Source organism: Pongo abelii, chromosome 14 (assembly GCF_028885655.2).
Source record: "Pongo abelii isolate AG06213 chromosome 14, NHGRI_mPonAbe1-v2.0_pri, whole genome shotgun sequence".
Taxonomy (NCBI): Eukaryota; Metazoa; Chordata; class Mammalia; order Primates; family Hominidae; genus Pongo; species Pongo abelii.
This window is the reverse complement of record NC_071999.2, coordinates 106148961-106164015: the sequence shown is the minus strand read 5'-3', so window position 1 is coordinate 106164015 and position 15055 is coordinate 106148961. Positions and strand designations below refer to the sequence as shown.

Genomic DNA, 15055 nt, shown 5'->3' with positions numbered 1-15055 from the left:
AGTCAAAGAACAAGCAAACAGAATTGACCTTTACATTGAAAAGCAGAAGCTCTCGGTTGCCACACCACTCAAACTTTTACTTTTCTTCTTAAGGAAGAAGGTGGAAACGGGTAGTGGGAAAGAGTTGAAAGAAGAAATGAGAGAAACAAGTGACCAAAAAAAAAAAAAAAAAGCGGGGGGGGGGGTGGATTTCATAGGATTCCAGCACCATCATCTGTATCACAGACTCATAAATTCAACAAGATCATCAACAGGATATTAAGTTGCAGGGCACCTTTGATTCCGCCTTCTCAGCCACTCCTGGGCTGGGTGACCCCTGACCCATGAAGGACCACATGTGTGGTGCGGGAGCCCCCCCTATAAAACCCACCTAGAACAAAAGTTCTTTGTTAGTGCTTTAGAGAAGTGTAATGTAAAAGAAGGGGAAATTGTGAAAATCTCAGCCAATGTTGTAACTTTTAAATACCATTTTTAAGAAGTGGGGGTGCTGAATGAGGTTGTGATAGGATAAGGCCCTCTCTAGTTTGCTGAAAGAATGTCTTTTCTTCCTACAGTTAAAATTTACTGTTCTGTAACTGGGCTTATAAAAAGTCTCCATATAAAATATGTGCTCACCAGCAGTTTAGTGATAGGGATGTAAATATTTGTGTATTTGTCAAAAGGGACTCAGAAAAAATAGAAGCCATCAACCACCCTGGCCTTTACCCCTGCAATGGTGATAGTCAGTGGTTGTGGTTTTCCAAAAGGAAGAGAATTAATTGTCCTTACTTGTCTTCTCTTTCCTGATGGGAGTGATTCTACTGCTGAAAAACAAACAAAACCAAACAACAAAAAATAGGAGGCATTAGCTTAGTGAATGTGTTTAATTATTCTGAAGACCTATCCTTTGGGCTCCCAGGCGAACTATATCCAGAGAGATTGAATACAGATGACAGGCGAGCAGCTTTCCAATAAACTGCAGTATTATTGCAATAGACTTTGTAATACAATTTATGCTGTCATTCATAAATAACAATGCCATATGTCAACCATATTGCTTACACAAGTAAATCCATCAACGTGTCACTATTTGATTTATCTCAACAGCTTCTTCAAATATTGAAGTATAGATATTAGAAGGGGTGTGGAGTGGGAGGAACTACCCAAGAAATTTGAGATTTTATTTTTAACTGCACAAACTCTACTTCTCCTTCATTTCCCATCCAAAAACATCCTAAAGGATAAGAGATGAAGGGGAGGAGAAGCACATCGAGGGGCCAACACAAATAAATATTGGGTGGTTATATGAACTGTGAACATGTAAGAGAGTTCTGTGGTTGTTTTGACCTTCTGGAACATATTTTAGAACAATAATGCATTTCCCAAGAAATTGTCAATCCTAATGGTCAACTGTAGGTCAAAGGTCTTTCTCCAACAACCTCCATCTCTGAGGGTAGAAATGACTGCAAACCAAATGAGAGTATTTGATAACAGTCAAATTGTATTGAACTTATTCTTTAGTAGTAAGGAAGTAAAGGGAGTGATAGTTTTTCAATGGCTTTCAACCACAAAGGTGAGGTGGACATGGGATAGGTCCACTTCATGACCGTACAAACAACAAGACAAAACAAATCTCCACGGAATCCAACATATCAGTCATGGCCACACAGCCCCAGTCTTCTGCCTTTTCATCCTCATTAAGTCTACATGAGTGTGATAGGGCTATTAGAAGCACCTTTCTGGATACTCTTAGCTCCACACATATCCGTGGAGCCTCAGGACTCAGCGCCACCTCAGGAAGGCGGTAACCCTCGGAGAGCCCCTGGGAGGGCTGCCAGTTGCGGAGCGATTCTGAGCACCCCAGGGCCTTGGGCCAGTCGCAGCCCCCACGCAAGTCAGATTGCGAGTTGCCAAGGCCGGACGGTGGGGATGGGGGATCCGGTCCCTGCCTCCTGCAGACGGGGCGGGCGGCCAGGAGAGGCTGCCCTGAAACTCCCTGCCTAGCGCCTGGCCAACCTGATTTGGGAAAACCCTTGAACCCAAAGTCACCATCACTTACCGCCCTGGCGAAGCTCTACTAAAATGCAGCTGTGCCGGTGCCTTTGCCCACCCCGCCCTAGCTTTTAGGAAAGATCTCAGTGGACCATCTGGCCCTTCCCAGTGTCTGCTAGCAACCCCCCACTTCCGCTCCTGTTAAGCACCCATTGGCGCCCTTGGGCTGGGGTTCAAAGGTCCTTCGATTCCTCTAGTAATTTGGGTGCCCCATTCGCCCTTGAACCCGCCCCTGGCGCGGCCCAAATGACACTAGATGCTCCAAACCCGCTGACACCCAGTCCTTCTGCAGGGAGGCTGCTCTCACAGAAACCAAGCGGGACCAGCGAGTCGTAAAGCAATTGCAGGGGCAATAAAAGGCGGTTCGGTGGGTCCCCCAGCTCCTTTCTTGTCCACCCCACCGTCCCCGAGATCCCCCCTCCCTCCTCCTGCAGAAACAATCAAACAAAGGCTCAAAAGCCAGGAAATGTCCAATTCACTTCCCTTAGAGTTTATTAATTGCCCACACCCATCGCAGGAAACTTGGCTGTGTTCGGTGACATACAGAGGGCACCGGGGAGCGGTGGAGCCTCAGTCCCCCCCTGCCCACTACGCGCAGCGGGAAGCCGCAAGCGCCAGCTGGAGCATCCCCAGAGATCGGGTCCCGTGGCCTCCAGGCCGCTGAGCGCGGTTAACTCAGCTAACCTGGGTTCTAGTTAGCTGGCCATTTACTGGGCCTCTCACCTCCCCAACCTACTCGCTCCTTTGTCTGGGGTTGGAAGGAGGTTGGGGTTCGGGGTGCAACCTAGAGATCTGGAAATAGACGCCCTGCAAGAGCCCTTGCTAACTCCAGAAACGACATTTCCATGGCTTGCCACTTTGCTGCCTCCACACAGGCACCTCTGCTGCAAAACGCAGAAAGGGGCATGGGTTTGAGGACTGGCCCTGAGGACCAGCACCACCGTCGAAATATGCGGGCCAAACCCCCAGAAGAATTGGCATAACGCCTTCCACAGCACCCTGCTTTTAAAACTAGTATTATTATTCCCTTCAGCGCCCGGGAAATTGTTGGTGTTTATTTAGGAAGTGTGACAGAGTTATTGGGTCTTCAGAAACTTGGGATGTTAAGGGGGTTTGATTTGGCTCCCAAATAGCTTGAAAAAGAAACAGCGCACCTGGGGTCAGGCGGGTCATCACAATAACAAAAAGCGCTTCTACAAAATAAAAAGCTCTTTTATAAAGAAAGGCAATCCCGGAAATCCACCGCAAGCCTTCCTGATGACCATCTAGCTAGGCCTATTCTCAGGTTTAATTGGCAGGCGGTTTATTGGCGCCTTATTGGTGTTGATTGAAATTTTGCTCCCAGTCTTTTCTTTTAAGAATTAGCATCTCAAGTCGATTTACCTGAGTCAATTATCTTTTTAGGGTCTAGGTTTGGTCATAAATTTGCAAATATTCATTAAACTCACTTTGTAAATATCCCTCTTTCCTATCGCTACCCAAATCTCTATTATTTCCTAAGAAAGTCTTTTCTTTTTTAAGGCTTCCATAAAAAGAAATTGATCAGGGAGCTATATTTGAATTAAGACATATTAAATCGATGACAGATACATATCACGCTGTGTTTAACAAGAATTGTACAAGGAGGCGGGTTCCAGATTCCGCACGGCTCTGCTACACCATTATTCACATTTTTACAGCCTTTCCTTCATGCCTTCACCCATTAAACCATTAAATTTCAGCAATTCAATAAAATAAAGCAGTTATAATTTTGAGGAAAAGCTATTTTGAAGTGGGTGGAGGTACCCATTTTATTGCACAATAAAAATGCTCAACAGTCCATATTAAAGGCTAGCTTGTGTTTATTTTCTTCTTTCTTCATTCTTTTTGTTTTGTTTTGTTTTTACTTATAACCTGCAGGATTGAACCCAAAGCTGCCATTACTGCAAGAATTAATGCTTATTGCCAAGAAATTCAAATAAAGGAAACTCATTGGAAATGTTCGGAGAGGAAACAATGACAGTGATAATTCCAAATATGATGCTTTCTTCATAAACCATCCATAGAGATGGCACAGCTCTCGATCAACCTTTGCCTGGTTGGCTTGAAATGTTTTAAGTCTTTGATATAAAAATTGTGAAAGGACTCGTCGTTTCCAAAGTGAGATGAAGATTTTGTTACTGCTGTTTATTAAAATTTTTTCGTTGTGTTTCCACACATGCCTTTAATTCTCCATATTTGAACTTCATTGAAGCTTAAAGAAAAAGTCCATTTGAAATTTGATGGTAGCATTGTCTTTGTTTGCTTGTCAGTTTTATAAAAGAAATGACATTCCTAAGTCTCATACCGAAGCCCCCTGTTAAACATCGTTAAAACCAATGTAAATGGCGCTATCGAATCAACTCTTGAGAATATTTCTGATTTCTTCCCATGGCCATCTCCCCAATAACGGCTTTGTGCAGTCTACTTTTACTTGGACTGCAAACGAATTAAGTTGGAAACATATTTTATTGTATCCCCAAAGAAAAAGATCACGTTCTAATAATATCACTTTTTTTTTTCTACAAGTAATGTTACGGATGACAGCAAAATACAAATTTTAAAACCCTGACTTTAATATTTGAGCATTTTGGAACATCACAAATTTCAAAAATGCTTTCTTTTAAAATCTGAAAAGGGCACTTTGGGGCAGTAAAATCCTTAATTTGGGGGGAGGGTCCCACATTTCTCCACCCACCAAAAAGTGATGCAGGGAATTTCTATTTTTAAAAAATCGATTTGATACCAAACCTCTGGAAAGGGATGGGATTCGCTTTTTTAAAAGTCAGTTTTTGTGGTTTTCAAATAAGACATCTTAGAGGTAGACTGGTTTATTATAAAACGATAAAAAGGTGAAAGATTATTCTATCAGTAAATAAAAACAAAGATATTTCTTGATTTCAAAATAATATTTTATTGGAGCAGTTCTAATTGTGGACCAGTCAAAGAAACTGAGGCATACATGTGGACTGTGGACTGGGATCTGGACCGGAAAGAGAAATTCTGCTTAAAGGACGGTGCTTATTTAGCGGCTTCTCTCTGAAGAGATGCCGTTTCGCCTGCCCTGCCACTGTATCTCCGAAAGGCAAAAGTTAGAATCGCTGCCCGATCTCCTCTCCCCCGCCCCTACTGTAGATCTAATTGGAAGTGGCAGATCTAGAACCGATGAGTAGTGAGATTACGCTTCCATCCAACTCCTTTGAACCATGTTGAAAAGGACTCTCCATGAGCTAGAAAGTCGAGGTAAAACGGTTCCTTTGGGGGAAAGACTTATTTTGACTTCACCTGGTGTTTCGCGGAGCCAAATCACTCAAGTTGTCTTGAAACCAATAGATTTTATCTTCTTCACTCCGTCTACTGTCTGTGCGCCCTAGGTGAGCGCTAGGCAGGTTGGGTGTCCAAACAAGAAGTTTCTAGCATCACCACTACAGGTAGGGAGGGCTATTCACCCTTCTCTCGCAAACAGCAGTTCAGGGCTCTTCCACCCACCAAGGGAGGTGGAGGTAGAAAGTACTTGGGTGCCAGAAGGCACACAGAGAGAAGTGAGGCCGAGGTTTTTGAAACTGGGACTGCCCCTCGAGGGTAGTCAGCCCCTCACCACCCCGCGCCCTCTGCCCGCGTGCCGGCGCGCGCTCCGCGAGGTGCGTCAAGAAAGAGCGGGGCGCTGCGCGCGCAGGCCAGGCTCAAACTTTCTGCAAGTGCAACTTGGGCATCCCTGGGGAGGCGGGGACGTGGGGCTCCAGCGGAGGAGGGGGAGCGAAGCGAAAGCGCAGGCGGCCGCAAGCACTGGGGCGGATCCCCGCTGGGTCGAGGGCCTGAACGGGAGCCAATCGGGCAGCCGAGGCTACTGCCAATCACGCGGCTCCCTCCAATCCCACCCGTGCCATTTCCAAAATCTCGGTCCCACTGTGCAGCTCAAATGTGGTGTTCGCTCTGCCAATCGCTGGAGGATAGAGTGGGAACAGGAATAAGCAGAGTTAGGAGGCCAGGACAAAAGAAGTTAAAGAGCGCCTAATATATACATGTTTTTGAAGGCGGGCAGAGGGAATAAAGTCCCCCCAGTGAGGGTCTATGGGCCTGATTGTGTAGTTCTGATGGAGCCCCCTTTGAGCAAGAGGAACTCGCCAGCGCTGAGATTAGCGGATTTGGCAACGGCTCAGGTCCAGCCGCTTCAGAATATGACAGGCTTCCCGGCGCTGGCCGGCCCGCCCGCCCACTCCCAACTCCCGGCCGCCGTCGCGCACCTCCGCCTGCGGGACCTGGGCGCTGACCCCGGCGTGGCCACCACTCCGCTGGGACCCGAGCACATGGCCCAGGCGAGCGCGCTGGGCCTCAGCCCTCCCTCCCAGGCGCTCCCGGCACACCCGGAGGCTTCGGCAGCCGCCGCCCGTGCTGCAGCCTTGGTCGCGCACCCCGGCGCGGGCAACTACCCCTGTGGCGGGGGCAGCAGTGGCGCGCAGCCCTCCGCGCCCCCGCCCCCAGCCCCTCCTCTTCCTCCCACCCCTTCACCCCCTCCCCCTCCCCCGCCTCCTCCTCCTCCTGCCCTCTCGGGCTACACCACCACCAACAGTGGCGGCGGCGGCAGCAGCGGCAAAGGCCACAGCAGGGACTTCGTCCTCCAGAGGGACCTTTCCGCCACGGCCCCCGCGGCGGCCATGCACGGGGCCCCGCTCGGAGGGGAGCAGCGGTCCGGCACCGGCTCCCCCCAGCACCCGGCCCCGCCTCCCCACTCGGCCGGCATGTTCATCTCCGCCAGCGGCACCTACGCGGGCCCGGACGGCAGCGGCGGCCCGGCGCTCTTCCCCGCGCTGCACGACACGCCGGGGGCCCCCGGCGGCCACCCGCACCCGCTCAACGGCCAGATGCGCCTGGGGCTGGCGGCGGCAGCGGCAGCCGCGGCGGCTGAGCTGTACGGCCGCGCCGAACCGCCCTTTGCGCCGCGCTCTGGGGACGCGCACTACGGGGCGGTTGCGGCCGCAGCGGCGGCCGCCTTGCACGGCTACGGAGCCGTGAACTTAAACCTGAACCTGGCGGCTGCAGCGGCCGCAGCAGCAGCCGGGCCCGGGCCCCACCTGCAGCACCACGCGCCGCCCCCGGCGCCGCCGCCGCCGGCGCCCGCGCAGCACCCGCACCAGCACCACCCCCACCTCCCAGGGGCGGCTGGGGCCTTCCTGCGCTACATGCGGCAGCCAATCAAGCAGGAGCTCATCTGCAAGTGGATCGACCCCGACGAGCTGGCCGGGCTGCCGCCGCCGCCGCCGCCGCCGCCGCCGCCGCCACCGCCCCCGGCCGGCGGCGCCAAGCCCTGCTCCAAAACTTTCGGCACCATGCACGAGCTGGTGAATCACGTCACGGTGGAGCACGTGGGAGGCCCCGAGCAGAGCAGCCACGTCTGCTTCTGGGAGGACTGTCCGCGCGAGGGCAAGCCCTTCAAGGCCAAATACAAGCTCATCAACCACATCCGCGTGCACACCGGCGAGAAGCCCTTTCCCTGCCCTTTCCCGGGCTGCGGCAAGGTCTTCGCGCGCTCCGAGAACCTCAAGATCCACAAGCGTACTCATACAGGTGGGTGTCTGTCCCCGGCCGCGCCGCCGCCGCCACCAGCTCCTGCGCCGCCGCCGCTTCCGCCGCTGCTTCTCCTTCTCCTCCTGCTCGCCTTAATTTTTTCCTCCTTCTGCTGCTTCTCTTCGCATACGTATAACCCGGACATGTGACTTCTTTTTTTTTCTCTCCCCCCCTTTTTTTTTTCTATGAATAAGTAATTCGATAGCACACACAGGCCCCGCGTTGGGTTCCCACACGGCGGAGTCTCCAGCGCGCCCGCAGCCCGTCGGCCGGGACCCGCAACGCGCGCCAGCCGCCGCCGCCGCCACCTCGGAGCAGACGCAGCAGCAGCTGGAGCAGGAAGGCGCCCAGGACGGTCGGCAGCCCCCACCCGCCCGGCCCTGGGAAGTCGGGGAGGGCGATGGAAAGAGAGGCCGGGGCCGCCCCGGCAAGCGCCTCTCTTCCCACTGGGTCGTAGGCCCCGCGCGGTCGCCGCGCTCCGAGGACCGGGCGTGGGATTTGCTGCCGGATTTGGGCCGCTCGAGGCAGGCCTTCCGGGAGGGGAAGGGACCCCTCCGGGAAGACAGGAATGCGCTTTCGGAACCCCGGAGACCACTCGCACTCGCCCACCGTGACACACTCTTCACGCACACCTTCGTTTGCGTGCGTCTCCCACAACTTTACACACTCATATCCTCCTGCGCGTGCACCCCATTCCTGCGACACCTGTGTGTCCTCACACTCACATCATTTACACGCCCCACGCGCCCTCTCACACGCGGTATCACACTCGTCCTGGAGGGTGCTGGAGTTGACATCTGTCCTTCTAGAGAAGGTTCTAGTTGGAGGAGGACCGAGCCTCCCGCCATCGGTGAGGCCAACCCTGTCGTGGAATTGGTGGGGAGCTACCGGCGTCGTGGGGACCCTCCCACCCCACCTCAAGCCCTGCCTCTGGGGATCCCACAGCGCTGAGGAGGGCGGCTGCGGCGCGGGGCGGTGGATGGCTCCTGTGGGTCGTGTGCCCCCTTTGAGCGGACGAGCGCGTCGGGCGGAAGCGCTGATGAGCGCGAACGCAGTCGGGATTTATAGGGACAGACACGATTACCCCTCAGAGGACACTTAAGTAACTGAAGTTTACATTCAGTAATCACTTGGCAGATTTATCGGCGCTGCTGCGGCCAGGAGGTAGCCGCCGGGTCCCATGCTCGGGCCGGGGGCGCTCGGGGCTCTGCGGGGGCAGCAGCGTCGGGGTGGCCCGAGGCGGGAGCCTTGGCCTGGCTCCTGCGGGCCGCCTGATGGCCGGTGGGGAGCACATTTTCCCAGGAGCCCCGTTTCTCTCTAATCGGGATCAGTCCGCCTTAATGATTTTTCCAGAAAGAAACTTCCCAGGAGGCTCTCGTAAAAACGCCCTGGCCCGCTAAGCCGGCTGCTCGCTCCTGTGCCCAGCACTTCTCGGCAGGGCAGGATCCAGGGACCGTGAAGCCGCTCCCCAGCCCGGCCCCCAAAGGGAACCCCCAAGCGTGGTGCCTCGCGCGGCCTCGGGCCCTTCCCGCCTGCCCAGGCCTCGCGAGGGGAGCGGCCTTCCCTTCGCGGCTGCCGGGAGCTGCGGGCGCAGAAGCCGATCCGGGCCCCCGGCGGGCAGGTCACTCATTCCCTGCCCCCTGTCCCCGGTGGCTTCCCGGGGCACGCGCGCGCGCGTGGGGTCGGGGGGGGGCGCGGGGGACCCCCGGCGCCGAGGGGACCCGCGGTCATTTGGGTTTTTGGCTCCGCGTCTCGCGGACGGTTGCATTTCCTGCCCCCTCCCGGCGGCCGCGTGGGCCCCACCCGGTGGAGCGTGGGGGTCCCTGCGGGAGGGACGCAGGCGCCTCGGGTTCAGACTCCAACCCGCGCTTGGTGTTTCTGGCGGTCCCTGGGCCGCTCAGCTATTGGGCATTGTGTCCTGAGAGGGCCCATCCGGACTTCCTTCCCTCCCTGCCACGCCGCTCTCCCTTTTGGGGGTTATCCGGGATCCCGGAACGGATTGATCAAAGGGACTAATCCCCGGGCCACTCCCGAAGGCCCCTTTCCTGACCCACGTGCCCCCAGTTCCGTTTATAACCGTCCCGCGGGCCCAACTCTCGCTCTCTCCGGAGACGGAGCTGCTGGGAGCCGGCGGGGTCCGCAAGTAGTTCCTTACTTTTCCCACAGGCTCCAGGCTCTCAAACTCTGTAAATAGTTAAATTTTGACGTGACTCGTCTATCAGAATCTTAAATGTAAACACTGAGGTCTCTCAGCCTTTCTAGTTAGGTAGAATTTGCTTATTCCCCTTAGGCCCCCTGAACAACACAGGCCGTTCCATCGCCCTTGCCTTGTTTTCTTCTGTTTTCTCCGTGCACCTCTTTATTTATTTACCTCTCATATTCTACGTTTCCTTCCGCGACGTCTCTCCCTTTCCTGAGTCTAATTGTTTCCCTTTTCCATGTGCAGTGGAGGAGTTAGCAGTGTTCAAAGTGTTTCTTCACAACCCGGGATATGTAGGTTGAACAGAAACATGACCGTGCTCAAAACCAGCATTGCACTTTCGCGTAGGGTGGATGAGTAAACCCATGTAATTACGCCTCCATATTGAAGAAAGGCTGATTTTAATTTCTTAAAAAGAATATGATGTTAACTTGCTCTTATTTACGACTTAAAGTGTAATGTAGAAATCAGGACAAATCACTGATGTTTTGATAAAAAGGGATTAGCTTTGTTTTTGTTAAAGCTCATCTACAGAGAATTTTTAGAGGTTGTGATTATCATGGGGTTGTTTTTTCTCTCTTTATACATCACTGTAGGAGGCATATTTGAATAATGTCTAATTCTATTTTTAAACAGTATTTCCAGGTAGGGAAAGTTAAATTCCAGGCATCTGCCTGAATACTCTCAGATGTGCTAGCATACTCTGCCATTGAAGCAGTTATTGTTGGCGAAATATTTTTTAAAAACTCACTACAGTAAAATATCTGCAGAGGGTGTAAGAAAATTCACCACAGAAATGTATGTACACTAAGCTGAGGCTTAATAGTTTGTTTTTCAAAATAAGTTATCCAAAACAAAAGAAAATGTCATACCTAGTGTATCACCAGAGTAGCTGCTGAAATGTTGAGAAATTCAACTTTATTTTTAAATTATTTACCTAAAAGAGGAAAATATTAATACAGTAATATGTATGAAATGACTTGTTTAATTATGGACTCAACTCTATCAAGTTCAGAGATACCAAGGGGAGAGGGAAAATTCAGTTAGACTGTTACCTGCTGTCTTCCTTTTCTTGCTATTTAACACCAAAATGTAGTGTGGCTGAATTTCTCTAGTTGTCTTATTAAGTATTTCCATTTCCTGGACTAGAGGCCTTGTGTTTAAAGGCGTGTTTGTGGGGTGGTTAGGCCAGCTTAAGGAGGTGACAGCCAAAAGACCCTGGCTTTTTTTTATTTTTTTTAAAGTCTTTTTGACTAGTAAGCAATGTAGGGAGCTGTGAGAGTAAGTATACTTATGGCATAAAGTAAAGGTAGGTTCTCCTAAGGCTTGTGGTCTTTATTAATGTATGTTAAAGCTCGATCTGCTGTGCTCTTAACCGCCCTGCAAGTAGTGAGGAAAGCTGTAGAATGCAGAGGTCAACAGCCTATTCTCTGCCTAGCGAGCCCTGTAAAAATCGAGTGGTGGGAGTGTGTTTCACAGGTGCCTCTATTTCTAAAGAAAAACATTGCTTTGTTTTACCTCCTTCCCTTTCCCATCTCCACATTCTCTCCCGATGCCCCTCTCCTTTAGTGAAATCCTGGAGAACACTGAAAGGAAATGCCATTATTATAATTTGACTGTACCCCCCAGTTTACTTTTAATTTAGTGTATGTGTTTGCTTTTTTCTCTTTTTCTTATATGCTTACTTCCGCCTGTGGCTTTGGAAGTATCATTTTGTGTTTATTTTGACAGGAGGATCTCCTGCTTGTATTTTTGAGTGTACAGACCCTGAGGGGAGTGTGTCTGTCAGGGGAGGGGGTCTGCAGGTCCCAGGTGGGTTTCAGTGTTACATTCTGGCCCTTAGCTCAGCACTAGGGATCTCACCCTGACCCCTCTGGGACTGCAGGGCTTGACAGCCTCTCAGGAGCCCAGGTCCAGGCAAAGCCACCAAGCCAGCAGAATCCAGGCCCATCCTTGAAGTATCCCTTCCCTTTGGTGAATTAGGAAGAAGAATTAGGCTGGGAGTTGGTCTTTGGGAGAATAGGAAAAACACAACCTTGGTTCTGCTTCAAGATTTCTGTCAAGTGAGGGGTCTTGGAAAGCCATTGTTGACCTTTCCTGTGTTTCCTTGCAGGGGAAAAGCCTTTCAAATGTGAATTTGATGGCTGCGACAGGAAGTTTGCCAATAGCAGTGATCGGAAGAAACATTCCCATGTCCACACCAGTGACAAGCCCTACTACTGCAAGATTCGAGGCTGTGACAAATCCTACACTCACCCAAGCTCCCTGAGGAAGCACATGAAGATTCATTGCAAGTCCCCGCCACCTTCTCCAGGACCCCTTGGTTACTCATCAGTGGGGACTCCAGTGGGCGCCCCCTTGTCCCCTGTGCTGGACCCAGCCAGGAGTCACTCCAGCACTCTGTCCCCTCAGGTGACCAACCTCAATGAGTGGTACGTTTGCCAGGCCAGTGGGGCCCCCAGCCATCTCCACACCCCTTCCAGCAACGGAACCACCTCTGAGTCTGAAGATGAGGAAATTTACGGAAACCCTAAAGTTGTGCGGACGATACATTAGAATTTATTATTAATAATAATAAGTGAAATAATAAGTGGGAGTCCTTGGACCACATCCTAACCTGAGACAATGCCGAGCCTGAGACAAACCCGTGACTCAGACTTGCCACCGGGTCTAATTAGCCCTATTTATTCAGTATGAAACCCTATGGTGTTTGTACATTTAATTAATTTAATTAAGATATTTGGGCTTTTTTTTTTTTTCTTAAAAAACAAACAAAAAACAACCAAGCTGGACTTGTACATTGCAGGAAGACGGGGCTGGGGGCAAATTGTACCAAGCAAAATGAATGGAGAGATTAGTTAATGGAGATACACACTGCTGATGCAATATATATATATATATATATATATGTGTATATATATATACACATATATATATATTATTTTTTTTTAAAGGGGGAGAAAAAGAGCATTAAGTCAGAACTTAACACAGCAACAAGGCCCTCTGCATTTCCCGGAGTGCCTCTCAAATGCCTTTGACACCATACCGTGGGCTGCTTTTGAGCCTCCTTGTTGGACCCTAATTCTGCCAAGGCCTCTTGATTGTAAACCACACACCTGCTGCATTGCCAACAGATCCTGTTCTGTACCTGTGTCCAAAAACATTTGTAAAAACCCTTTGAGTTTAATATTTGTAATTTTTAATTTCCACTCTTATTACTGATCTTACCTTAATACAATATTTTTATACAGGATTATTTCTTCAGTATCCTACTGTGTGATTTAAAAAAAAGATGCAGCAACCTTAATATATCTCCATATCTTGTGCTACTGTGATTGTTCAAGCAAAAGTGGAGAGAAGAAAAGCTGCTGCAATAAGACAACTGTGAAACTGTGATATTTTATAAAATAGAAGAAATTCAAGTGCTTTCTTTTTCATATATGTTTTTTTTTTTAATCTGAATTCTCAGATACTGCCTTCTAACTGTGTCCAAACTTCTTGTGTAATAAAGAGATTCTGTTTTCGATCCTAAGTTCTTTGGGATGCCAACATTCACAGTCAAGTCTTGAGGAGGTGTGATGATGGCATCATACCTATTTTTTTGGAAAGCTGTTGTTTTTAAAACAGGCTAACACCTCTTTTATACTGTTGTATCAGCCTTTTAAAAAGTCTATTTTTCAATGCTTGAAACTGCATTTTAATGCATTTTCTTCCACCTGAGCACTGAGCACACCAAACTGGAATCCATTTGAAAATGACAGTGTGTGAAGTGTATGATTTACATTAAAAGAGGGGAGGGAGTTGCCATACATATTAAAATTTTTAAAAGGTTTATAGTTACCACCAAACACTGATGAATGTGTGACCTTTGCCAGAGCTGTCAAGCTAGGATAAAAAAGGTCAAGGACCTAGGACAATAACTCTTAGTCAATTTATTTTCGGTTGGTACAACACATCTCCTGTGCAAAATGTAGTCCATCAGAAACATCATACAGATATACTAAAGAGCACTAATTTATCCTTAGAGACCCTGAAGACACCCCCTCCCCAGGGTTTGTAGAAATTTGTTTTGTGTGCTGTGAGTGGTTGATGTAGTCTTGTCATTGTTAATAACTTGTATGTGAACACTATTATTTGTACAGTTGAATTAATTTATTTTCAGACATCATCCTTTTTTTTTTTCTTTCCTGGAAGAGTTCAAAGCACACCAAAGAATTATATTATACATTTTGGTGAAAGATTGTCATTTATGATCCATGGTTTATTTAAGAAAAAAAGGAAAGAAAATGGAAAAATATATTTTTAAGCTTACTTGAATGAACAACGTAATGTGAAAACCAAGACTCTTCCTGCATGTCTTTTTTGCATTGTGTTGATAAGATTATATATAGTTTATACATATATTATATTACTAGTACAGTGCATGGTGCTGTCACTTGGAAAGCCTTTCAATGTTGTCTTCAGATTGTTGTGATGAATATGAAACATGCAGACCCTCCTTTATAAAGAAAAAGACCTTAAAACTTGAATATGAGATAACTTTACATTTTAAAAGTTTATTTGATTTTCATATTATTCACTTTCAAAGCCCTTTCAAATAGAAAAGGTATGGGGGGATAATTTATGTATCGTAAACTTATTAGAACAAAATATTCCTGATGTATAATGAGTTGTTTTATTTATACAACTTTTTCAATGGTAGTTTGCACTATTCTTTATTATGCTACAGGTTTATTTATTATGAAACAAAGGAATATGTATTTTATGTATTTTACCATGCATAGGTTAACTCTTTGCCACAGATTTGTTGGTTCTTGATACACCTAAAATAAAAAAATGTGTACCTCCAATAGAGAGCAAGCAAGAATGATTATGAAGTAACAAATTTAATAAAGGTATTCTTCTTATTATTGCTTATGTTTTACCTAATGGCATATCTCTCATACAAATAGGACAGGTTGCTAATGGAGTGAATGTCTTTCCTTGGTCTCTTGATTTCTTGGCCTCTCCCCAAGCGGTACAATATTTTTGCAGCCTGGTTTAACTTACAAGCTTATCTAGGAAACACAAGATATTTATGAAGACTAAGCCTTGCAGGTTATACTTACAGTAGCATAAATCTTTTGGGTTACTGCATTTATTTGTTAAAATAAGTAATATCCTGATTGATTCTAATCAGTGAAAAGCCAAAAAGTGAATTTTAGCATTTCTTTGGTGCCTAGACTCCAAAAGGAAAAAAAA

At 48.6% G+C, this 15055-nt stretch overlaps 1 protein-coding gene and 1 long non-coding RNA gene across 2 annotated transcripts; one reads left to right on the top strand and one right to left on the bottom strand.

Moving 5' to 3' along the window:
* Positions 1-3854: 3854 nt before the first annotated feature.
* On the bottom strand, positions 3855-7878 carry LOC134759906 (uncharacterized). The gene is made up of 2 exons (XR_010136817.1): positions 7613-7878; positions 3855-5992 (listed from the first exon to the last, which is right to left on the bottom strand). It is a non-coding gene; the product is annotated as an uncharacterized LOC134759906 (long non-coding RNA).
* ZIC5 (Zic family member 5) lies at positions 5980-14783 on the top strand. The gene is made up of 2 exons (XM_024230930.2): positions 5980-7614; positions 11928-14783. Exons 1-2 carry the CDS (start codon positions 6072-6074, stop codon positions 12368-12370), a joined length of 1986 nt encoding a protein of 661 aa, XP_024086698.2. The 5' UTR covers positions 5980-6071; the 3' UTR covers positions 12371-14783.
* The last annotated feature ends 272 nt before the right edge of the window (positions 14784-15055 follow it).

Bases quoted from the DNA above. Each gene is read 5' to 3' on its own strand.
- ZIC5 (XM_024230930.2), top strand. From the start codon at position 6,072: ATGTTTTTGAAGGCGGGCAGAGGGAATAAAGTCCCCCCAGTGAGGGTC. The intron at 7,615-11,927 runs GTGGGTGTCTGT...GTTTCCTTGCAG, and splicing joins CCACAAGCGTACTCATACAG to GGGAAAAGCCTTTCAAATGT.